Genomic DNA, 26209 nt, shown 5'->3' on the forward strand with positions numbered 1-26209 from the left:
TAAAATAATGAAACTGGGATGGAAACATTTCATACACCAAGCAGTGAAGAAGCCTTTGAACTAAGCAATATGTGCTCTTTGTACAAAACCATATGTTGCTTTCATTGTAATAAATTGACAGAATTAGGAATTTTCTACTTTTACTCTATCCAGGTATTCCAAGAACAAAGGAGGCAGCTTTGGCATTTTCCGTATGTTGTAATGGAATTCAGCTAGCACTTCCAAATACCACAGCTAAATCTACCTCAGAATCACAGAATACTTCAGTGCAGAAGAGGCCCTTCGGCCCATCGAGTCTGCACCGATACATGAAATGCCCTGACTTGCCCACCTAATCCCACTTGCCACAGCACTTGGCCCACAGCCTTGAATGTTATGGCGTGCCAAGTACTCATCCACCCTCCCAGGCAGCGCATTCCAGACCCTCACCACCCTCTGAGGATTTCAATTTCTACTTTTATGTCAAGCAGTTATTGCGCCCCCATCACCGCTTAACTTTTAAACCCAAGCCTTTTCTGAAAATTGCATACTGCTCCGTGACCAAAAAAAGTGTTCTTTTTAATTGTTCGAAACAGTGTTTGAGGGTTAATAAACCTGGGGCTTGCAGGGTACTTCCTCTAAGGAAAAGCGATGAACTCAGAAGCCCAGACATGTTGGCTGCAATAGCCTTCATAAGCTGTCATTTGTTGGGGAAAGTGTATGAAGAATACAGTGATTAGGATAATTGGCCACAAATTTCAAATGTCCTTTGTCAAAGACAGGCAAAACATTTAATATTGATAAAACAATGCAGCGCGTCGGAACTAGATTGCATCTCTTCCGATGTCAACAGGATTCAAATTGTATTTCTGCAAGAAGCACATTGAACAAAAGTTTTCTGGACGAGCGAATTGGACGATCTCCAGAAAAGTTCTAGATTCAAGATCATGCTGGCCAGTGCGCAAGTTAGGCTAGTTTGAAACTGAAGCACACTTCATGATATAAGTAGCAAGTTTCTGGTTTGGTACAGGATCAATGTTCTAGAATTCCCTCTCTCGGACCAGTGTGGAAGCAACGTTATCACGGACTGCAAGGGTTCAAGCAGAAGGCCCATCACCACCTTCTCAGGGCAGCAAGAGATAAAACAATAAATGCTATTAAAAACCCTGCCGATGTTACCTGCAAGAGTGTCTCAAAACCCCAAAGGATAACTTGAAACACTGGTTCTTAATGTTGTATATTTGTTTGTAATAATGCAAGAAACAATGTACAACCCAGTGAGGAAACAGTTCAATCATTGTGTAAACAATTAATAAAAAGGGTATTTATTATTAAAGTAAAAGAAAATTGCACGACAAGACTAATATACAGCATGACTTATTAGTAGCTACAGTTTTATCTGAAATTACCTCTTGTTCCCAAAAGATACCCCCGATGCCTGAACTCACTGAGACCATCCTCTTCTCAAACAACATCCAATTTAGTAACTAGTCAAATCCAGTTCATAGTTACCACACAATACAGCTTAGATGATCAAGTCCGGGAAAGTATATTTTCCTGGTTCAGTGAAGATATGGAAGCTGCGGGCGGGATTTTCTGGTATTGCTCGTTCCGAAACCGTAAAGTCCCACCTGAGGTCAACAGACCTTCCCATTATCCGCCCCTCGCCTGCTCCGATTCCCATGACGGTAACATTCCGGCCTGCGTCTTTTAGAGGAGAATATCTTCAATCTGCCGTGGCTCTAAATGTTAGATGGAACATGCCCCCATGACTCTGATCATAGATGGAACTGGCCTCTCTGAAGTTTAGATGGAGATGGTCTGTTTAACTGTTGCATGAAAAACAAGTCCCCTTCTTCAATGAGGGTGGTAGCAGTTATACCGTTCATCTCTTTGATATTCCACCCTGTGCATTCGGCTCTACATTTCTCAAAGTCCTTGCCTTTAGAAGTTATCACTTGTATAGTCTCACCGATCTATGGTAAACAGCTTTTAGAGTCATAACGGTCTACACCCAGAAAAAGGCCCTTCGTTCTGTTGCATTTGTGCCGGTCAAAGACAACCACCCAACTAGTCTAACCCCATTTTCGAGCACTGGTTCATAGCCTTGTATGCCTGGGCATCACACATCTAAATACTTCTTAAATGTTATGAGGATCTCTGCCTCCACCACCCTTTCAGGCAGTGAGTTCCAGACAACCACCACCCTCTGGGTGAAAACGTTTTTCCTCATGTCCCCTCTAAACCTCCTGCACCTTACCTTAAATGTATAACCCTTAGTCATTGATCTATCAACCAAGGGGAAAAGTTTTTTCCTGGCTACTCAATCTATGCCCCTCATAATTGGAAACATCTCAATCATGTCTCCCCTCAGTCTCCTCTGCTCCAAGGAAAACAGCCCCAGTCTATCCAATTCCACTTCAAAACTAAACAGGAAACATCCTGGTGAATCTCCTCTGCACCCTTTCCAATGGTATCACATCCCACCTATAATGCGGATTCCAGAACTGCACACAATACTCTAGCTGTGGCCTAACCAACATTTTATATAGTTCTAGCATAACCTCCCTGCTCTTAAACTATATGTCTCAGCTAATAAAGGCAAGTATGCCTTCTTAACCACTTTATCCACCTGTCCTACTACCTTAAGGGACTGGTGTACATGCACACCAAGGTCAGTCTGATCCTCAGTGCTTCCCAGGGACCTGTCGTTCATCATGTATTCCCTTGCCTTGTTTGTCCTGCCCAAGTGCATCACCTCACATTCATCCAGTTTTTTTGATATGGCAATTTGCACCTCAATATCTCCAGACACCTGCTAATCTTGTTACTGGGTAAATCGCATCTCATTATTCCTCTAGACACCTGCTAATCTTGTTACTTGTCTCTTATTTTGTTTTCATGTCAAGTTCAACTGTTAACTTCCCAAATGCCTAATAATGCCAACATTGCCAACGTCACCCACATTTAGAATATTTTTTAAAAATATTGAATGGCCAGTTAAAGTTCAGTGCCTAAACACTCTCATGAAAAATTGCCACTGGAGGTTTGCTGCTATATGTAGCACCACACGGCACCAATAGTCAATCACAATAATTGCGGAATTCAGCTGTTCGCAACAGGCAAAGTACTGACTGTACCCAACCAGCCCATGTTTTCAAAGCTCAATAATGTCCCACATTAGATGTGATTCTCTGATTTGGTCAGCGCTAACCAATCTTGATTGTACTAAGAATTACACTGACAACCAATTTAAGATGATCTGTTGGGCTTGTAGCGTAGCTAATTCACCCATGCCAGAAGCAACATATATTCCTGTCCTTTGTAGACAGGAGCATGTCCATGCATTGCGTCTTTTTCAACTAAACGGAAGCTTGGGGGACAGCCATTCCCTGGTTCATTCCCCATGGCAATGCTTTGACCAATTGAAGCCAACCTGCCTCATTTGAATTTAAACAAAAGCTTGGCAGTTAACTGTTCCCTGGTGCATTTTCCATGGCAATGCCTCTATCAATCAGAGTTCACTTGCCAACCAATCAGTGCTCTCTTCTCCTGCAGTATAAATGGTTGTTCCCTTTACAATTGGTATGTCTAATAAGTGCAAGATGAAAAGCTTTGACAGTATGTCTCCTCTTTTCAACAATACTCAAGTAAATTAATTCTTAAACCTTGGAATCAATTCAATTTTTAAAATATTTAACAATTTTTCCCTACTCTATATTAGGCTGTTTTTCTTTTCTCCTTGCAATATTTCTGATGACCAAAAGGATGTGTATGATCACCTGGTTCGAGGCTTACTCCAAGACCATTCCATAAACATTACACACTTTTCAAGATACATTTTTTCTTTGTTTTCTTCCTACAGAAATGGTTGGCTCCCATCTAGCACCTCCCAGTCCAGTGAGTTGTGAAGTATGAGTTCCCTAAATTATCAATACATGTACATTTTCTATTTTTATTTCTTTTACCGGCCACTTTCTGGTTTCCAAAGATTGCGTTGATAAAAGGACTGAGTTAAAGGTCTATGCCTGCTTTAAAATACTTCAGTTTACATTAAATCCCATACATATTTAGAGTGCCAATGCATAATTGAACAATTTTCAGTATTATTACAAGCAATTCTTAATCTTGTCAAATATTTTGACAATTCCCGCTCTCAAAAGTAGCTTGCAGTTATGCTGAGAATCCTGATTCAAGACACGGAGCAGTTTATGTACACACCTGTCTGCATTTGCTTTGAATAGTCCAGTTATTTATTTTTCAGAGGTAACATGAATTGGGCTAAAAATATCAATCAGCAAACTAGAAACATTGATTTTTGCATGCAAGTGTAACCTTAACTCAAGCACAGTAAATGTTTTTACTTACAGCAGAATGCAGAATGATGAAAAACTGACATGAGCGAAGAAATTATTAAGTAAAGAACCAGACCAGGAATTTGTTTAAAAAATAAAGTTTTTATTCTTTTATTCAGAGAACAAAGGTACAGCAGAGCTTTTGCAACCAAACTTTTAAAAAGAGCTTCCAATTGTATGACAGGAAGTGCAAAATGTTGTTTTTTCCAATGCAGGTGAACTATGCAGATGTAACTTAATACTGAAAATTGATAGTGTCTCTCACCATATTTACAGGTATATGCAAAATATTGTACTAAAGATTGTTATCTATTTGGAGATCATTTGTAGGCTCAAAAAGGCTACATTTAGAATTTCAAAAGCCCTGAAAGTTCAGTAACCTTGGCAATGTAGCGGCTGAAGATCTTACGTTATCCTGCTGGCTAACGGGGCAAGCAGATGGTGGTGGTTGTGGGGCCTTGGGAACCATAAATACAATCTCTAAATCGTATGGACTGTTACCATGGGGAGGATGCTATCATGGCATCATTCCCATGTTTGTTTCATAAAACAATCTAAAAGATTTTGTTGAACTGTTAAAATCACTGTGAAGTACCTTATTTAATGTGACAGTATTAAAAACACGATCTCTACAGCAGGGAAGGCTACTGTTTCTCACAAAGCAGTGATTTTACTCAATAAGAGATGTAGGTGCAATCTGATGGCAGTGTGTGACAATGTTACCTTCACCTTGTTTGTGATCCCTACCTATTTTCTTCCCTTTCTTCCTGCAACATGCAAACACTTTTTGAATATAGATTTTTGCTTAATATCAGCTGCCAAAACCTCAAAGTCTGTCAGCCACATCAGAGCTGTTGGATTAAGTATTTTGCCTTCATCATCACTGGGAGGTTATTCTGTCCGAAGAGTACAGCTCCAGGCAGACATTCATTTTTAAAGGAGAGGGAGCAAGAAGCACAGGAACAGAGTAAGGAAACAGTTACGAAAAACATGGATTTTTAAAAAAGCACGGAATGTTTGCAGAGAAACCTCTGGAGAGCTGGGAGGCTTGGCAGAATGCTGATTTTTGACAATGGCGAGTACAATCACAGCAAAGGTCATCAACCTAAAATGTGAACTTTCCGTTTCTTTCTCTTCAGATGTTGTCTGGCTTGCCGAGTGTTTCCAGTATTTCCTGTTTCTTTCTCACTTCACATCTCTGTTTCCATTTTACTGCAAGTGACTGATTATTGTCCTTCTTCCAAACAATTCACTCCCATTTTTAAGCCAGTCAGATTAGTTTTCTTTGGTGGTATAATTTAACACAGACAGGTCAAGCACTCTCCACACAGTCTCCGTTTAGAAACTGGTTTCTTCCAGAATCTGTTAAAAATATAAACTCTTTCCCTCTCAAATGCTGCAGGATTCGCTCCTCATTAGGTTAGATAGTTCATTCATATGTCTTCACAATATAAACCCATCAGAGGTGAGAAAACTGGTTGCCTAATTTAAGACAAAAAAAGAAGCTTGAAGATGCTGCATTAAAAACTCATCAAGAATAAGTCCCATCAACTGATTTTGGGTAATGAGAAGCACGGAAAGCAGATTCCAATGATTTGCGCATCAGGGTGAGAGATATTCCGGGACATTTTCCGCTTTTTAACACGCAGGGTCAGCATTAAGTACACGCAACAGCAGAGGCAGCGTAGAGCTTCCTCCACTTTGCACAAAATTCTAACTATGACATTTCCATTGCCCATACTAGCTATCAGTGCCTCTGTGTACAATTGGTAATTTAGTACCAACTGTAGCTAGCTCTATCCTGTGGGCTTGCACCTAACACAAAAGGTGGCAAGTTGATAAAGCCCAAAGCTATTTCACTGCAGCTATCACAGTGGAGACTTTCATTCCATCAGTTTGAGGGTGGATTCAAAGCCAGATCCAGACGTAACCAGTGATTCATTGCATGTAACATTCCAGAAATGAATCATATTACAACTCTGAAACCTGGAGAACAGGCCAGTTGCTTTCCTATGGGAAGTGAGGGAATCACTCCAAGCATTCCTAGACATCTGAGTAGATTGGCTGCACACAGCAAATGTTAGTGTAGGCCAAGCAGCCAGCATTCTCAGCTACATACAGTGCTGGCATGGGGGCACTTCACAAATAAAACAATTTTGTAAGAAACAGTCCTGTTTCTAAATTTTGAAAAGAAACGATGCTTATCTAAAGAATGAGAAATGCCATTTCACATCCTCAGGAAGTTCTAAAGTTTTCTTTTGAAACACTGTTATGCAGACAAATGCAGCAGATGATTTGCGCACCATAAGGTTGCATTAATAACATTACCGATGAATAACCAGGAAATTTGAGAATGAAGGAAAAACACTATGCTTGCAAACAGCCTCAATGACCAAACCTGCTCAGAAATAACATATCAAAAAGATTACTCCAGATGGATTAAACCACAGTATAAACTACTGTTCAGGTAATAAATGCCCCAATTAGCACATTATCAAATCTCAAAGTGTTTTGCTTCCAACTTGCGTGGTGGGAGAGGGTGATGGGGAGAAGAGTATCAGGTGCAAAAAGTTCCTCAACGAAAAGAAGTAACAAACACATTTGATATGATTGTTTGGTAAGGAATGAATTATGGGTGGAAACCAAGAGTGACACAGACTGATATTCTTGGCTCATCTTTAGAACTGATATATGCTCATTGTGCAGGTTATATTTACCATGGCAGATAGATGAGCATTTTTTGAAATTGTACAACACAGAATTACACTTTAAAGGTGAGAGTTAAAAAGACAGAATCTCAGTATCTTAATCCTTTAAAGAAACTGAATACTTACATTTCAATGAGTACCACAGGATAAATACTTGAAGGGAAAAAAAATGAGAGAACTATGGGTAAGAGCCCAGGACTGGGATTAATTGGATAGCTCCACCAAAGAGCCATCACAGGCTGAATAATCAGTTTCCTTCAGTGCTATATGATTGCACTCTTTTGTCTTGATGAAGGAACTAATTCCGAGCAGTTACAGAGTCTGGCAGGGCCAGGTGGCTGGGTTAATCCCATCAGATAATATGAATCCAGGCATCAGCAACTACATAAATTCTTTGCAGCACAGTTCAATTGTTGGGTTTGCAGAAATCTTTGCGCTCACCGATCAAGCCAATTAGATTTGAAATAGATGTTCAAATGAAGATCCAGTTCTGAAATACTATGCTTTCATTTTTTTGTGCTCATCAAGGGATGTTAGTGCCGGGAAAGGAAACATTTTCCATTTTGGGTAACCAGTACCAGCACGAACAAATTACATTTTTCTAGAGTACAAAAAGATATCTTGAAGGGTTTACATGATAGCTAAATAGCAGCTCAAAAGTGGCAGAGAATAAGGAATAGACTAATGGTAAAGGAGCAGAGGTAAAGTGAAGGCTCTGGGGTACGGTATAGCATGATTCACTAAATAAATATCTCTCAACCACAAAAGCAACCCCTAGTAGACCAGTGCGCCATTTTTCCATTTCTCACATCATCCGCCTTGTGGACTCAGATTGTCAACTCATACTGCATTAGGGACAGTTTTGAACTGTGGGCCCAACATGTCAACTGGGAACTGGATTCAGAGTACCAAATTCACCTCGTAGGATTTCCACAGCTAGCAGACACTGATTTCATTTCATCAAGCTGGGCCAGAGGGGAAAGCCAGTATCCAGCCTGTTCCCCAACAGTTTGATTTTTCAAGGCTGAATTTTGGTACAATACATTAATATTTTGATAAGGATACATTCTTTGATTTCAACTTTAAGCAATGAAACACTGTCACAGAAAAAAAAGGAAATAAAAAAGGTACTTTACTTTTTGGACTATTCGGCACCTCTCCTTCTGGCTCTGGTACTTTCCAGTCCATCTTTCTGCCTTTCTCATATAGACCTTTTAGTATTTTCCGGAATTCATCCACATCAATACCGTGTTTGGTCAATTTAAGATACTTGCGATATAGCTGCAGGGCTGTCCGAGCATCCTCTATACTGTCATGCGTTTCACCCTGAATCTTGAGTTCTGTCAGAGATGTGAAACAGTACAAGAAGCCAATCAGTCTCACCAGATTTTAAGTAAATTCTCCTCTGCGACCTCTCCTAGCTCTTAACATCCTTCATAAAGTGCAAAGCCGAGAATTGGGCACGATATTCCAACTGAGGTCCGGCCAGATATTTATAAAGGTTTAGAAGGACTTGCTCACTGCTCAATATCAGTTCCTCACATATTTTCTTGCCTAATGTTTCCCCTCCACTTCTCCTAGCACTGACTCCTTGTTAGGCTCTGGCATTAGTTCCCATTAATCAAGTGGTAATTTTCCACATGAGCCTAACTGGCCACTATCAGCAAGCTACTTGACTGTGGAGAACATCACAGCTGAACCTGGTCTTGTCCTGTTTCTCAAGTACAAGTCCTCCCTAAATGTGCACTTTCCAGGATGGAATGCTGGTCTTTGATCAGGAATTGGAACCCTGGTTGCTTTCCTCCAATACTCCAGGTGCACCAAGGCCAATTGTGGTTCTCCCATTTCTGACCCAGCTGAGATCAACGAACACAACACAGACCAAGGATGGGACCTTGCAGGTCAAAGGGGCTCAGCTACTACAAAGCAGACAGCAAAAATCACAGACTGAAAGAGGTGAAACACTGCAAAGTATAATTTTCCCATGTGTGCTTCATGGAATGGTAGAATGAATTTCTTGTAATTACAGAGATCTCAATGCTGGTAGAAATCTTATTTTTCACAGCAAGCGATGGGAGCCATGACAAGGGAGTTTGGAATTGCGTACATCAGCTGACATTACAAAAGCTAAAAATTTTAAACAGCAACCAATACAAACCTAGAAAATACCACGCAAGAAAACGCAACGAAATCATCCTCTTCCGAGGCATGTGAAACAAATACACAGTGTCTATCACCTGCTCCTTCGGAATCTGAAGGTAGAAATGGGGAAAAAAGTGGATTAGCCAAAGACGGAAAGTCGTAAAACCAACTCACTAAACATCTTTAGCTGGAGCAGCATTCACATTTATGCCACACTGAGCTGAGGTGGTGAAATATTTCTGAAACTTGCCTTTTCACTCCTGAAATCATACATTAACCTGGTAATGGCAACCTGTTAGACCAGTCTTCTCTCAGGCTAGAAATTCATACTGTTATGCTTAATCTTTGCTTACAGCAGTGTTTTTTGAAGGTTCTGATTATTACTATATTAATACAAATTTGTCTGCTAATCTCTACAAGATGTACTGCAGCCAACCTGCATCACATGGAACTCATGATGTGGAGATGCCGGCGTTGGACTGGGGTAAACACAGGAAGAAGTTTAACAACACCAGGTTAAAGTCCAACAGGTTTATTTGGTAGCAAAAGCCACACAAGCTTTCGAGGCTCTGAGCCCCTTCTTCAGGTGAGTGGGAATTCTGTTCACAAACAGAACTTATAAAGACACAGACTCAATTTACATGAATAATGGTTGGAATGCGAATACTTACAACTAATCCAGTCTTTAAGAAACAAAACAATGGGAGTGGAGAGAGCATCAAGACAGGCTAAAAAGATGTGTATTGTCTCCAGACAAGACAGCCAGTGAAACTCTGCAGGTCCACGCAACTGTGGGAGTTACAAATAGTGTGACATAAACCCAATATCCCGGTTGAGGCCGTCCTTGTGTGTGCGGAACTTGGCTATCAGTTTCTGCTCAGCGACTCTGCGCTGTCGTGTGTCGCGAAGGCCGCCTTGGAGAACGCTTACCCGAATATCAGAGGCCGAATGCCCGTGACCGCTGAAGTGCTCCCCAACAGGAAGAGAACAGTCTTGCCTGGTGATTGTCGAGCGGTGTTCATTCATCCGTTGTCGCAGCGTCTGCATAGTTTCCCCAATGTACCATGCCTCGGGACATCCTTTCTTGCAGCGTATCAGGTAGACAACGTTGGCCGAGTTGCAAGAGTATGTACCGTGTACCTGGTGGATGGTGTTCTCACGTGAGATGATGGCATCTGTGTCGATGATCCGGCACGTCTTGCAGAGGTTGCTGTGGCAGGGTTGTGTGGTGTCTTGGTCACTGTTCTCCTGAAGGCTGGGTAGTTTGCTGCGGACAATGGTCTGTTGCGGACAATGGTCTCCCACAGTTGCGTGGACCTGCAGAGTTTCACTGGCTGTCTTGTCTGGAGACAATACACATCTTTTTAGCCTGTCTTGATGCTCTCTCCACTCACATTGTTTTGTTTCTTAAAGACTGGATTAGTTGTAAGTATTCGCATTCCAACCATTATTCATGTAAATTGAGTCTGTGTCTTTATAAGTTCTGTTTGTGAACAAAATTCCCACTCACCTGAAGAAGGGGCTCAGAGCCTCGAAAGCTTGTGTGGCTTTTGCTACCAAATAAACCTGTTGGACTTTAACCTGGTGTTGTTAAACTTCTCACATGGAACTGACATTACAAACAGTAAATCTATTCAAAGAGATCATGACAACCTCCTGCCACATTAAGTTCCACAGAATAAAGCCATTAGGGTTCATTTTCAAATAGATGCAGCCAACAGGGAACTTCACCCACTAGCAATGCTCACTTGGAAATTAGCCTCATCACGTTTTCATCTCTTTTTAAAAAGATAATGGCTCAGTTGTTAAATGCAATGTGTGGTAGACAAATTCAGCTGGGTTCACAATAAAGGACATTACAGTTATCCTTAGCACCCATGAGCCAGTGTAGGTTAGAAGTCAGGGCGCCTGCTCCCAAATATTACAGCTCCAGTCAAGATCAGCCTCATTTTTCGATTTGTCCTCCAGTCAATTAGGTTGTGAACACTTATGGTGGACACTCATGAAAAATGACAACTTGTACCATGTCAGCACCTACAATAATTCATCCCAAGACATGAGGCAGCACCTTCAAAAGAGGCAGAAAGAGGAAAAAAATACCCCCAATAAGAACAACAATGATACTTAGTGGTGCATCAAAAAAAGAAACAACCAGAGAATCCAGCTCAAGTAACTCCAGTCTTGGAGTTATTGTGGTTTAGTGTTTCTGGTTCTGGACTCGCAACCCAGAGGTTGTGAATTCAAATCCCACCATGGCAAGGTGTGAAGCAGAATTCAATAAATCTGCAATTTGTGCATCAGTACCAGAAAATGGCCATGAAAACTGCCAGATTATGGGAAACCCAACTGGTTCGCTAGTGTCCACCAGGAAACGGCACCTTCCACACCAGCCTACCTGAGACTCTACGTGGTTGACTCTTAAAACCCTCAGGGCAACTAAGAATGGGCAATAAATATCAACCACCTTGTTGGAAACAAATCAAAGCTGCATTAATTAGTGATTTGGTAGTGATTTAATCCTGGCTAGAACACACTTGGTGTAGTGAGCAGTTCTGGGTACTCGACTGTAGGAAGAATATATTAACCTTGAATGAAGTACAATATAGATTTACTAGAATGAAACCTGGACTGATAATGGCAATAAATAGCCATCGTCCATGAAGGACCATAGGCATCTCTTGAGACAGGAGTGGTTATATAGCTTGTGGGGCACCATTCCCCATCAAGCATGGGGGCAAGGCAAGGAGCAGCTCTCCATGAACTACCACAGCCGGTACAGGGATTAAACCCACACTGTTGGTGTCATTCTGCACCACACTCTAGTCATCTAGTGAACTGAACCAACAAACCCCCACTACCTGGACTCAAGGAGAAAATACACTAACTAGGGTTGCAATTTAGATGATTAAGGGGTGATTTGATCAAAGTTATCAAAATACCAAGGGGAACAGATAGAGAGGAACTCATTCCGCTGGCTGTGGAGTCAAGGACTAGAGGGCATAATCTAAAAAATAGAGTCAGACCTTTCAGTGAAGTAAATTTCGGAAACACTTCTACATACTAGTTAATCTCCAAATTATAAAGAACACAAAATCATTGGATGTCACGTAGCAAGATATAAGCGAACTTCACTGTATAGTTGAACAAACTGACAAAATTGTAACAGGCAGCGTCAACTTGTGATCACAAAACTAATTTTAAATAGTACAAAAAACATCTTTGAATGTGGAATTCTCGGTCCTAAACAGCGGCTAAAGCAGAGTCCGTTGTTTTTCTTTTTAAAAAATGGAATGAGACAGTTGCTAGGAAAAGAGGATATGGGTTGAAAGAAAAAGCAGAATAGACTAAGGTGGTTTGTGGAGAAAAACTATCAGTACAGAACTGATGAGCTTAGTGGCCAGTTTTTGTGCTGTCGTTTGAGCGTTTTTTAAAACATCATCGCCTCAGGTTTCTCCCACCTCAAGAGTAAGTATCTATAACAAAATATTCTGTATTGAAATGAAATACAACATTTCCTCACTGAACCTCTATCTTTAACATTGTTTTCTCTCTTTGGTAGTGCCATAAAGATGGTGAGGACAACCGGGGGCCAGCTAAGAAGATTTGAAGGAAAGCAATGTAAGTGTACCAATTAGTACAGGTTATTATTACAGTTGGTTTATCCTAAAGTATTCTGTTTAAGATTAAAGAATGTTTTAAACCAACCATAAGATTTATGACTCTGAAGTCCTTCTGCAGCCCGTGTCCCACAAACTTCACTCCAACATCAATAAGGAATCTCAGTTTCAGGTATGTTGATTTCAAGGTGGTTAGGTGCTTGGATGAAATTTTGGCATCAAGGTCCCCAGGTTTGATTCCAGAATACTGAGTCAGGTAGTCCACAACCTATTTTGAAAAAGACAAACTTGACGAATAAGTGGAACAAGATCATTTTCAGATAGAAGACTGGAATTAGGAAAGCAATGGTGATAGGGATTCTATAGTTAAGGAAACAGATGAGCCTTTCTGCAGCTGCAGATGTGAATCCAGGATGGTATGTTGCCTTCCTGGTGTCAGGATCAAGGATGTCACTGAGAGGCTGCAGAGTACCCTGAGGGAAGGGGGTAAACAGCCAGAGGTCATGGTCCATATAGGTATTAACAACCTCAATAAAAGGGATGAGATCCTACAGGCAGATTTTAGGGAGCTACAAAATAAACTAGCAGGCAGGATGTCGCAGTTTTGGATTACTCCCAGTGTTACTTGCTAGCGAATCTAGAAATAGGAGGTAAGGGCACATGAATGCATGGCTGGAGAGATAGTACAGGAGGAAGAGCTTTAGATTCCTGGGACACTGGGATTGGTTCTGGGGAAATGGGTCCCAAACAGCCAGAAGCGTTGCACCTGAACTGAGCTGGAACCAATGCCCTTGTGAGCTGGTTTGCTAGTGATGATGGGAAGGGTTTGAACTAACTTGGCAGGGGGATGGGAACCTGGAGGTAATATTAGAGAGGACCACAGGGTGCAAAAAGAATAGTAAGGCATGAAGTGAGGTCCGAGTAAGAGCGAATGCAATTAGGTCTTTAAAAAATAGCAAATATGGCAGATGCTGGAAATCTGAAATAAAAAACTGAAAGTGCTGGAAAAACTGAGCAGGTCCAGCAGCATCTGTGGAGAAAGAAACAGAGTTAATGTTTTGAGCCCTTAGAATTCCTCATCAGAGATGGAGAGAGGTAGAAATGTGAATGATTTTAAACAGTTGAAGAAAGGGGGTGGAGTAAAATAGAAGGTTAGGTATTGGTGGGAACTAAGGATAGATTTGACAAATATGTCCTGGACACAAGGCAAAGGGAATGTTAATGACAGTGTTAAAGACTAAAGGAGATGCCAATAGTAGTATAAAGGTAAGACAGCAGAATCTGTTAATAGCAGGACGTGTTAATAGCAGAACAAGGTTAGCCTAACACTACCATTAACACTCCCTTTGTTTTGTGTCCAGCACATCTTTGTCACACCTATCCTGAGCTCCTACCTATTCCTGACCTTTTTGCTCCATTCCCTCTCTTCAACTGTATAAAATCCATCACATTTCGACCTCTCTTCAGCTCTGAAAGAGACAGATACGGACTCGAAACATTAACTTAGTTTCTTTTGCCACAGATGCTGCCAGACCTGCTTAGATTTTCCAGCATTTTCTGCAATTAGATCTAAATTAGGTTTACTGTGCATGCATGTAAACACACATAGTCTGGTGAAAAGGCTGGTGAGCTACAGGCACAGGTAACCTTGTGAGAATATGATGTGGTGATAGCAGAGACCTGGCTCAAAAATGGGCAGGACATGGTACTAAATATTCCTGGATACAAAGTTTTCAGGAAAGTTAGAAAAGGAAAAATAGGCTACGAAAGAACTGAGGAGGTGAGGCAGTAATGATGAAAGCAAATACAGTGCTGGAGAGAGAGGGTGTCTTAGAGCGATCAAAGATCTATTTAGTTAGTGCTAAGAAACAATAGAGCTACGAATTACACAACTGGATATTTTCTATAGGCCTCCAATTAGTGGGAAAGTTAGAGGTACAAATCTGCAAAGAAATTACAGAGGGGTGCAAAAACTGTAGTGTAGTTAATATGGGGGACTTTTAATTATCCAAATATAGATTGGGATAGTATTAGTGCAAAAGGGCAGAGAGGGGAAGAGTTTCTGAAGAACATTCAGGAGAACTTCTTTGATCAGTCCAACGGGGAAGGAGACATTGCTGGATCTAGTTCTAGCAAATGGGTGATGTGCCCATTAAAGAAACAGTGATCATACTATCACAAGGTTTAGGTTAGCTATGGCAAAGAACAAGAAGCAATCCAGAGGGATTAACTGGGGGAGGCCAATTTTAATGGGGCAAGAACAGAGCTGGCCCAGGTAAACGAGAATCAAAAATTGAACCATCAGCTGCCTTTCAAGGGGAGATAGTACAGGTACAGTCGAGGTACAAGGGGGCGGCACGGTAGCACAGTGGTTAGCACTGCTGCTTCACAGCTCCAGGGTCCTGGGTTCGATTCCCGGCTTGGGTCGCTGTCTGTGTGGAGTTTGCACATTCTCCTCGTGTCTGCGTGGGTTTCCTCCGGGTGCTCCGGTTTCCTCCCACAGTCCAAAGATGTGCAGGTTAGGTTGATTGGCCAGGTTAAAAAAATTGCCCCTTAGAGTCCTGAGATGCGTAGGTTAGAGGGATTAGTGGGTAAATATGTGCGGGTAGGGCCTGGGTAGGATTGTGGTCGGTGCAGACTCGATGGGCTGAATGGCCTCCTTCTGCACTGTAGGGTTTCTATGGTACATTTCCACAAGGGCGGCACAAACAAAACCAAAGCTCCCCACAATTTAAAAATGATAGAGTAAAATGAAGCAGAAAAAATACAAATGTTAGGTTGATAATACAAGTGAGAAACAGGCTGAAGGTATAAAGTTCAGAGGGGAAGTGAAAAAAAAAACAGAGAGTGACTATGAGAAGACTATGAGCAGCTAATGGAAAAGGGAATCCAAAAGTCTCCTATTGGCATGTCAATACTAAAAAGGAGTGGAGTCAGTTCCAGACCAAAAAGGAGATTTATGTATGGAGGCAAAGGACATGGCTTAGGTACTAAAAGAGTACTTTGCATCAATCTTCACCAAAGAAGGTTCTGATTTCAAAATCAGGTGGAGGTAGAGTGGCACTGGATCGGTTAAAAATTCATCAAGATGATGCACTTGAAAGGTTGGCTGTACTGAAAGTTGATGATGAGAATTTTACATGAAGTTTGAAAATGATGTAGTTCAATCCAAAACTAGGGTCTTCAATCTAAACAAGGAAACTATGAAGATATGAGGAGTAAGTTGGCTGAGGTCGATTGGGGAACTACATTAAAAAGATATAATGGTAGACAGGCAATGGTTAACATTAAAATAATTATTACAAATTTACATTCCTTTAAGGAGCAAAAAACCAGCAGGAAAAGTGATCTAACCATGGCTAACAAGAGAAATTAAGGATTCTATCAGACCAAAAGAGGCATATAAAGTTGCCAAAAAAGTAAGCCTCATGATTTGCAATTCAGTGAAGAAGAACCAAAGCACTGGTAAAGAAAGAGAAAATATAACATGAAAATAAACTAGCAAGGAACATAAAAATGGACTGAAAAAGCTTATTATAGGCATGCAAAAAGAAAAAGTTAAAGACAAATGTGGGCGTATTACAGGTGGCGAATGGAGATTGTATAATGGGTAAAAAGGAAATGTCAAAGAAACTAAACAAATACTTTTTGTCTACCTTCATGGGGGAAGACACAAAACATCTATCTGAAATACTGAGGAGCTAATGAACTAGTGAGATTGAGGATCTGAAAGAAATAGTAATAGAAAACTCCCTCAGCATACCGGAACAGGCGCCAGAGTGTGGCGACTAGCGGATTTTCAGAGAGGGGGCGAGAGGGGGCTACAAGGGGATTTTCACAGAGAGAGCGAGAGCGCCAGAGAGAGCGAGAGCGCCAGAGAGAGCGAGAGCGCCAGAGAGAGCGAGAGCGCCAGAGAGAGCGAGAGCGCCAGAGAGAGCGAGAGCGCCAGAGAGAGCGAGAGCGCCAGAGAGAGCGAGAGCGCCAGAGAGAGCGAGAGCGCCAGCGAGAGCGAGAGCGCCAGCGAGAGCGAGAGCGCCAGATAGAGCGAGAGCGCCAGCGAGAGCGAGAGCGCCAGCGAGAGCGAGAGCGCCAGAGAGAGCGAGAGCGCCAGAGAGAGCGAGAGCGCCAGAGAGAGCGAGAGCGCCAGAGAGAGCGAGAGCGCCAGAGAGAGCGAGAGCGCCAGAGAGAGCGAGAGCGCCAGAGAGAGCGAGAGCGCCAGAGAGAGCGAGAGCGCCAGAGAGAGCGAGAGCGCCAGAGAGAGCGAGAGCGCCAGAGAGAGCGAGAGCGCCAGAGAGAGCGAGAGCGCCAGAGAGAGCGAGAGCGCCAGAGAGAGCGAGAGCGCCAGAGAGAGCGAGAGCGCCAGAGAGAGCGAGAGCGCCAGAGAGAGCGAGAGCGCCAGAGAGAGCGAGAGCGCCAGAGAGAGCGAGAGCGCCAGAGAGAGCGAGAGCGCCAGAGAGAGCGAGAGCGCCAGATAGAGCGAGAGCGCCAGATAGAGCGAGAGCGCCAGATAGAGCGAGAGCGCCAGCGAGAGCGAGAGCGCCAGACAGAGAGAAAGCAAGAGGGAGCGAGAGAGACAGAGAGAGTGCGAGCGAGACCGAGAGAGAGCGAGAGGGCCAAGGGCAAATGTGCAGCAGATAACATTTAATGCAGAGATGTAACAAGTGCTACATTTTGGGAGGAAGAACAAGAGGCAACAAAGCAAAATGAAGAATACAATTCTAACGGGGGAGCAGAAGCAAGTGGATCTGTGGGCATATGTTCACAAATCATTGAAGAAAGCAGTGTAGGGTGAGAAAATGGTTAATAAGGCATATTAGATCCTGGGTTTTATAGAGGGAATCCTCACTTAAGTTGTGGTTGTGCTCTTGAAATTCGCAACTTTAAGTGAAACAACTTTTAGTAAATCATCGGCTCCCATAGGAATCAATTTAAAGCCAGAGTTAGATTCGTTCAGACATTTCTTGCCCGCAAAGAACAATGTACAAGTTGAAATACTGTACCATACATGTGCACCACTATAAGTAGTTTATTTATTAGTCACAAGTAAGGCTTGCATTAACACTCCAATGAAGTTACTGTGAAATTCCCCTAGTCACCACAGTCTGGCACTCGTTCGGGTCAATGCACCTAACCAGCACGTCTTTCAGACTGTGGGAGGAAACCGGAGCACCCGGAGGAAACCCACACAGACACGGGGAGAACATGTAAACTCCACACAGACAGTGACCCAAGCCGGGGATCAAACTCGGGTCCCTGGCGCTGTGAAGCAGCAGTGCTAACCACTGTGCCACCCCTATGCATTCCTAGTTGAAATAACTTACAAAACAAAATACATCACTAAATATACAGTAAAAGAAATACATTTTACATTTATTGTATATTGTTTGAAAAAATTACACTCACCTACTGAACAGTACTTTTAGGCTGACCAGACCCAGCAAAGGTTGGTTGGTGCAGATAGCAGCTGAGGCCCCAGGACTACCTGCACCAACCGACCTCTCCACTAGCTGGAGGCCAGAACAGGACTTTAGTGCGAGTTCAGACAGGAGCCAGAAGGGAACAGCTGAAGAACGAACCCCAGAATAGGATAAGGGCAGGAGATGGGATACAAGTCTTGGGGGGGGGGGGGGGGGGGGGGCAAGGCATGTGAGCAGGCAACCCACAGGACAGGAGGTCTGTAGCAAACAATGTTGAAGTGAAACTGTTGATGTTAAATGAATCATTATGTTATTAACAATGTTAAAGTGAAATGGTGTAAAGTGAGTCAGCAGTAAGTGGGGACTTAGTGTAGAGGCAGAGAGTACAAAAGCAAGTAGATTGTGTTGAACCGTTGCAAAGCACCGGTTTGGCCTCAAATGAAGTTCTGTATCCAATTCTGGGCACCACATTTTAGAAAGGATGAAGTGGCATTCAAGAGGGTGGAGAATAGATTTACAAGAATGGTTCCAGAGATTAGGGATCAATTACAAGGTAGATTAGAGGAGCTGTGGCTGTTTGCCTTAAAAAAGGGAAGGTTGAGAGGAGATTTGATCGATGTGTTCAAAATCGTGAGCAGTCTGGACAAAATAGAAAGGGAGAAATTTCTCCCAGCAGCAGAATGGTCAAGACCAGAGAAAACCGATTTAAGGTGAACGGCAAAATAACCAAAGGTGACATGAGGAAAAACATTTCTCACGCAGTGAGCAGTTAGGATGTGGAATGCATTTCCTGAGAGTGTGGTGGAGGCAGGTTCACATTGTGGCTTTGAAAGGGGAATTGGTTAATTATCTGAAAAGATTTGAGGGAACAAAAGGAAAAGGCAAGAGAACTGGACGAGCTGAGTTGCTCTTTCAGAGAGCTGGCATGGACACGATGGACCAAATGGTCTCCTGTGCTGTAACATTTAATGTACAGAAAATATACTTTCTTCTTTCTACCAACTGCAGATCATGGAGCTGAAAAGGAGGGTGGCCAACACGCTACTCGTACTATGCTGGTGGCACAATGAGCTGGCATGGTTTCCCTTCTTGCAAAGATGCTTGATTTCTGGTGCCTCTCTGCTTAGCCCAAAGAAATAATACCAGCACAGTGGTTGAAAACTCAGAATACAGTAAAATAAAAGCAAAATGCTACAGATGCTGGAAATTTGAAATAACTGAAAATGCTGGAAAAACTCAGAATGTCTGGCAGCATCTGTGAAGAGAGAAACAGAGTTAATGTTTCGAGTCCAAAGAGGAGTCACTTTGGACTCAAAGATCAACTCTGTTTCAGTCTTCACAAATGCTGCCAGACATGCTGAGTTTTTCCAGCACTGACTGTTTTTATTACTGAAAATAGTGTGTCAGACAATCGATTAATTTGAATGCTCTAAGAATTTATGTTAGTAATATAAACAGCATGCTTCTATACATCAACTTGAAAACACAGGTCATCCAAATTAGACAGTCACATCAGGACCAGCATGGGCTCCATCACATTACCTGCTCCTGTGTGGAGATGTAATCGTCAATGAAGGGAACACCTTCATTCGGTCCCTGGCCTCGCACACATGTGATTCTGGCAACTGACATTTGGCTCGGTTTTATGGTGGATTTTGTTCCATCACTACGCAGCTCTGCCTCTTCCTGCAAGTATCAAGTAGTATAAAACATCACAAACAAAAAAAACCAAATGTGACTTCAGCAAATAAAACTGTCTCATCTAACTTTGGGCGGGAATCAGAGATCACCACAAGATTTATATACTTAAAGCAGATTGTTCTATTTTGAATTTTCTTTCAAAGTTATACACAATCTGCAGTGGCTTGACTAATAGGAATGATCTTAAAAGCCAAATAATAGACTATCGTAAAAATGTTTAAATATCTTATTTGACTTCACTAGAAAACATTCACTAGAAAACAATGAAACTCATGTTGCGGTCCCCATACAAACGGATTACTTTTTAAAAAAAGGAATCCCCATGACATCAATAAAAAGAAAATCACTGGACAAGGTTTCACTTTTTAAAACTCTTACTGTAAGAAACCAACCAAAATCAACATAGTATTGTTGAAAGATGAGGCACGCTGTCGAAGCATTTTGTACTCATCAGGACAGACACAAGAATACCAAATTTCAAAGGGAACAACAATGAGAAAATGGGGGCCGATTGGTTGGCAAGTCAGCTCTGATTGGTTAAGACGTTGCCTTGGTGAATGCTCCAGGGAACTATAGTTCCCCATATCTTTTTTTATTCAAAAAAGATGCAATGTCTGGACATATTCCTTTTGCCTGCAGAAGATAGGTTGCTGTATATGCTACCCCAATCTGATAATTGATCGTTGTGTATCTCTGTGCATATTCACGAATGAGCCCAAGGCTGCCACCTTCAGACTTGAAAATTGCCCAGTCTACCTCAAGTTACCCTGAAAGGGTAAAGTAGCTCAAAATTTTGAGCAACAGGTGAAGCTATTCGTTTCACGCTGCAACTATGCAGTGGCAACACAAGTGATTTTTCCACCAACAGGATGCTGCCGTCAAGTCAAAAAGATGTTCTCTGCTTACCACACCAGATTAATGTGGTATATAAATTTCAGTGCCAGTGTGATGCCTGATATGTAGGCTGTACGTCCCAACAATTGGTGGATTGTATCAAACGGTACATCCCAGTGGCTGTCCACAATAGGCAGAACACTTCTGGATTGAGAATTGGTTAGCAGACAGAAAGCAGAGATTAGGAATAAACAGGGTCATTCTCAGGGTGGCAGGCTGTTTACTAGTGGGGTACTGCAAGGAGCCATACTCGGTCCACAGCTGTTCACAATCTATATAAATGATCTGGATGTGAGGTCCAATTGTAATATTTCCAAATTTGCTGATGACACTAAACTGTGGGGATGCATGTTGTGAGGAGGATGCAAGGAGGCTTTGGAGGACTTAGGCTAAACGAATGGGCTAGAACATAGCAGATGGCTATGTGAATAAGTTCAAAGTTATTCACTTTGGTCGAAAAACAAGGCGGCAGAGTATTTCTTAAATAGTGAGAAGTTGGGAAGTGCAGGCGTCCAATGGGACCTGGGTGTTCTTGTTCCTGAGTCACTAAAAGCGAGCATGCAGGTATAGTAAGCAATTAGGAAGGCAAATCATATTTTGGCCTTCATTGAGGGGGGATTTGAGTACAAGAGTAAGGATGTCTGCAATTATGTAGAGCTTAGGAGAGACCTCACCCGGAGTAGTCTGTAGTTTTGGTCCACTTAGCTAAAGAAAGATATACTTGCCATAGGAGGAGTGGCAACAGACGTTCACCAGATTAATCTCTGGGATGATGGAATTGTTTTATGAGGGGACAGCGTTTATATTCCCTAGAGTTTTGAAGAATGAGGGTGACCTCATTGAAATTTACAAAATTCTTACAGAGCATGACAGGCTGGTGAGCTCAAAGCCAGGGGACATAATTTCAGGAAAACGGGTAGACCATTTCAGACTGAGATAAAGAGGAATTTCTTCACTTAGGGGGTGGTTAATTCTCTACCCCAGAGGGTTGTGGAAGCTTAATCATTGAGCACGTTCAAGACAGAGATCCATAGATTTCTGGAGACTAATGGATACGGGGACAGTGTGAGGAAGTGGATTGAGGTGGATGATCAGGCATGATCGAACAGAACATGCTTGACAGGCTGAATGGTTTACTCCTGTTCAAACATTCCTAAGATTATCAGTCGGGTTTGCAATGTAGCTCATTTACGTTTGCTTTATACATTCATATGCAGGGACTTGTCCTTTGCCGGCAAAAGAAATATAACGAGATAATGCATTTTTTGAATAAACAAAAGCATGGGGGATTAATAGTTCCCTGGTGCATTCACCATGGCAACAGCTTGACCAATCAGCATCTTTTCTCTGGTCACCCTCATTCTTCAAAACTCTAGGGAATATAAACGCTGTCCCCATAAGTAAAAGTACTTGCATCACTTCTCACACAAATGTGGCACCATCTTCAATCTCTCAGTCTTTCCAACTTGGCCTCTGCTATATAGGGTCTCTCACTTTCCATTCAATCGTTTTGGCCCTCGAGTTGCAATCACCAGCTTCTATGTTCCATCTGATATCCCTGAACGCAGTTACCATCAACAAGGCTCTTGCCTACGAACCCTCTCTCACTTGGGTCACTGCAGTCCTGATAGCATAGAATCCCCAGAGACTCCCCTCTACCACGCCTTCAAACCATCTGATGGGCTTTAGCAATACAAACAGCAGTAATGGGTCTCGTCCAATCCACAACCTGTTGGCCTTCCTGTCTTCAGCTCTCTGCTCTTTCCAACTGTATATCACACGCAGTCTCTATCTGCCCTATTCTCAAAGACCAATTTTAACATCAGGATCTGTTCGATGACTACCAAACTGAAAGCTACTCCATTAGGAGAGAACCTTACCTGTTTGCTCTTTGCACAAATTCTCAGTGTGTTCTGAACTGCCAAACAGAAAACACAGGCTGAGCCAATTCCACTGTAATTGGCTTTCTATTTACCCGTTGCTTCTTAGCTGTTCATCTCCATGGCAACCTCAGGTAAGAACACAGACATAGAACAGTACAGCACAGAACAGGCCCTTCAGCCCACGATGTTGTGCCGAGCTTTATCTGAGACCAAGATCAAGCTATCCCACTCCCTATCATCCTGGTGTGCTCCATGTGCCTATCCAATAACCGCTTAAATGTTCCTAAAGTGTCTGACTCCACTATCACTGCAGGCAGTCCATTCCACACCCCAACCACTAGAACCATAGAAAATTACAGCTCAGAAACAGGCCTTTTGGCCCTTCTTGTTTGTGCCGAACCATTTTATGCCTAGTCCCACTGACCTGCACTTGGACCATATCCCTCCACACCCCTCTCATCCATGAACCCGTCCAAGTTTTTCTTAAATGTTAAAAGTGACCCCGCATTTACCACTTTATCTGGCAGCTCATTCCACACTCCCACCACTCTCTGCGTGAAGAAGCCCCCCCTAATATTCCCTTTAAACTTTTCTCCTTTCACCCTTAACCCATGCCCTCTGGTTTTTTTCTCCCCTAGCCTCAGTGGGAAAAGCCTGCTTGCATTCACTCTATCTATACCCATCAAAATCTTATACACCTCTATCAAATCTCCCCTCAATCTTCTACGCTCCAGGGAATAAAGTCCCAACCTATTCAATCTCTCTCTGTAACTCAGCTTCTCAAGTCCCAGCAACATCCTTGTGAACCTTCTCTGCACTCTTTCAATCTTATTTACATCCTTCCTGTAACTAGGTGACCAAAACTGTACACAATACTCCAAATTCATCCTCACCAATGCCTTATATAACCTTACCATAACACTCCAACTTTTATACTCGATACTCCGATTTATAAAGGCCAATGTACCAAAGGCACTCTTTACGACCCTATCCACCTGTGACGTCACTTTTAGGGAATTCTGTACCTGTATTCCCAGATCCCTCTGTTCAACTGTGAACACTCTCTGCATAAAGAACCTACCTCTGATATCCTTCCTGTATCTCCCACCACGAACCCTATAGTTATGCCCCCTTGTAATAGCTCCATCCACCCGAGGAAATAGTCTTTGAACGTTCACTCTATCTATCCCCTTCATCATTTTATAAACCTCTATTAAGTCTCCCCTCAGCCTCCTCCGCTCCAGAGAGAACAGCCCTAGCTCCCTCAACCTTTCCTCATAAGACCTACCCTCCAAACCAGGCAGCATCCTGGTAAATCTCCTCTGCACTCTTTCCAGCGCTTCCACATCCTTCCTATAGTGAGGTGACCAGAACTGCACACAATACTCCAAATGTAGTCTCACCAAGGTCCTGTACAGTTGCAGCATAACCCCACAGCTCTTAAACTCCAACCCCCTGTTAATAAAAGCTAACACACTATAGGCCTTCTTCACAGCTCTATCCACTTGAGTGGCAACCTTCAGAGATCTGTGGATATGGACCCCAAGATATCTCTGTTCCTCCACAGTCTTCAGAACCCTACCTTTGACCCTGTAATCCACATTTAAATTTGTTCTACCAAAATGAATCACCTCACATTTATCAGGGTTAAACTCCATCTGCCATTTTTCAGCCCAGCTTTGCATCCTATCTATGTCTCTTTGCAGTCTACAACAGCCCTCCACCTCATCCACCAATCTTGGTGTCATCAGCAAATTTACTGATCCACCCTTCAGCCCCCTCCTCTAAGTCATTAATAAAAATCACAAAGAGCAGAGGACCAAGCACTGATCCCTGTGGCACTCCGCTAGCAACCTGCCTCCAATCCGAAAATTTTCCATCGTCCACCACCCTCTGTCTTTGATCAGACAGCCATGGGCATTTTTTGGAACGCAATGATGTCATAATCAGGAAACCAATTAACCCTCTTTCAGAATACTCCCACTTCAGTCTGAAAGGGGACATCACACAAAAATGAAAATATTGGCTTGCCCAGCACATGGATTATCATAGTTAGTGTTCAGAAATTGAATATTTGACACCCAATGCCATCAAGCAGATCCAGGTCAGGTATCACATGGGCTAAATGTGGACTAAAACTCTTGTACTCTGGCCAAATAATGTACCTTAACCACAAAAAAGGGTATTCCTATTACACCAGTACAACATTTCCACAAGGACCATATTATTGAACCATGCATGTTGGTCATACACCAATCGGAGATTGGTTCATTAATTGCCTGCACTATCTCACTTTCTTGACTTGGCAAAGGGGAATGAGGGAAGGCAGATAACTGGTCAATTTATTGTCCAAAAATTCTTGGTAAAATTGGAGTATTATGTTAAAAAAATTAAACTTAAACAGAGACACCTTCCCCAGGCAGGTTTGCAAAATTGACTCCTTTTTCAAGTTGTTTGATACATACCTGATTCAATGTAACAAACTCTGCATCCAAGCCCACTAAATCACTGGGTTGGGGCATTTCATTCAGCATTAGTGGGATGAAAGTTGCATGACATTTTCGCTGCTTTCTAGCAAGGGACGCCTCTGCCAGCAAAACACTAGCTTCAATTGGATTCTTTACTGAAGGGGGAAAATAATTTCATTAATTACTGATAAAACAGACTTGTAATTAGCAGGCCAGTATATGCACTGGAGATTAGAAAATATTGGTAACTGAACTCAGTCAAATGAGTAAACTATCCCCTAATTGGAAGCAGGGTTGCAAAAATAACAGTACCACCAAATCAGCGAGGTTTTGGGCTCTAGGATTCTGGCCACTTACAGAATGACTCCCTCGTACTTCTCACATCAGGAACAGAGCAGAATGTTGTGTGCGCTGCTCCAATGACATCACTGCTGATTTAAAAACAGAAAATGCTGCAAAATCTCAGCAGGTCTGACAGCATCTGTGAAGAGAGAATCGAGCCCATTTCTTATCCACTCTCGAGACGTTGGCTCGATTCTCTCTCCACAGATGCTGTCAGACCTGCTGCGTTTTTGCAGCATTTTCTGTTTTTGTTTCAGATTCCAGCATCCACAGTATTTTGCCTTTATCACTGATATATTAAGTGGTTGAGACACAATTAATAGATAGCTATTATTTAGCAAAATACTGAAATTATTACTGGTGTATTTCATTTAAAACAAATTTTGAGAAATACATGGAATGAGTTAGGCAGAGAGACAAGAGACCCATTTGATTGTTTCAACAGAAAAAACAACCACCTGTATTAAACAGGTCATCAGCATAGAGCTGTTGGGCTGAGGGGCCTGTTTCGCTGATGTAAATTATATGTAATATTAGTAAAGGAAGGATTAAAAAAGTCAGTGTGAAGAATCATAGAATCCCTACAGTGCAGAAAGAGACCATTTGGCCCATCTAGGCTATACCAACCACAATCCCACCCAGGCCCTATCCCTGTAACCCAACGTATTTACCCTGCGAATCTCCCTGACATTAAGGGACAATT

General features: G+C 42.4%; 1 protein-coding gene across 2 annotated transcripts in view; it reads right to left on the minus strand.

The window, feature by feature from the left end:
• pan2 (poly(A) specific ribonuclease subunit PAN2) overlaps positions 1-26209 on the minus strand; it is a 115769-nt gene that overhangs the window by 31317 nt on the left and 58243 nt on the right. Inside the window, exons 21-26 of one of the 2 annotated variants that reach the window (XM_078201177.1) lie at positions 25162-25319; positions 19761-19904; positions 12890-13069; positions 9201-9294; positions 8179-8382; positions 4424-5816 (exon numbers count right to left, since the gene is read on the minus strand). In XM_078201177.1, the coding sequence (XP_078057303.1) occupies positions 5794-5816; positions 8179-8382; positions 9201-9294; positions 12890-13069; positions 19761-19904; positions 25162-25319 (803 nt within the window). In that variant the 3' untranslated portion in view covers positions 4424-5793. Of the gene's footprint in view, positions 1-4423; positions 5817-8178; positions 8383-9200; positions 9295-12889; positions 13070-19760; positions 19905-25161; positions 25320-26209 lie in introns of those variants that run through there. The other variant, XM_078201178.1, reaches the window with a different exon arrangement.

This window comes from Mustelus asterias, chromosome X (assembly GCF_964213995.1).
Source record: "Mustelus asterias chromosome X, sMusAst1.hap1.1, whole genome shotgun sequence".
Lineage (NCBI taxonomy): Eukaryota > Metazoa > Chordata > Chondrichthyes > Carcharhiniformes > Triakidae > Mustelus > Mustelus asterias.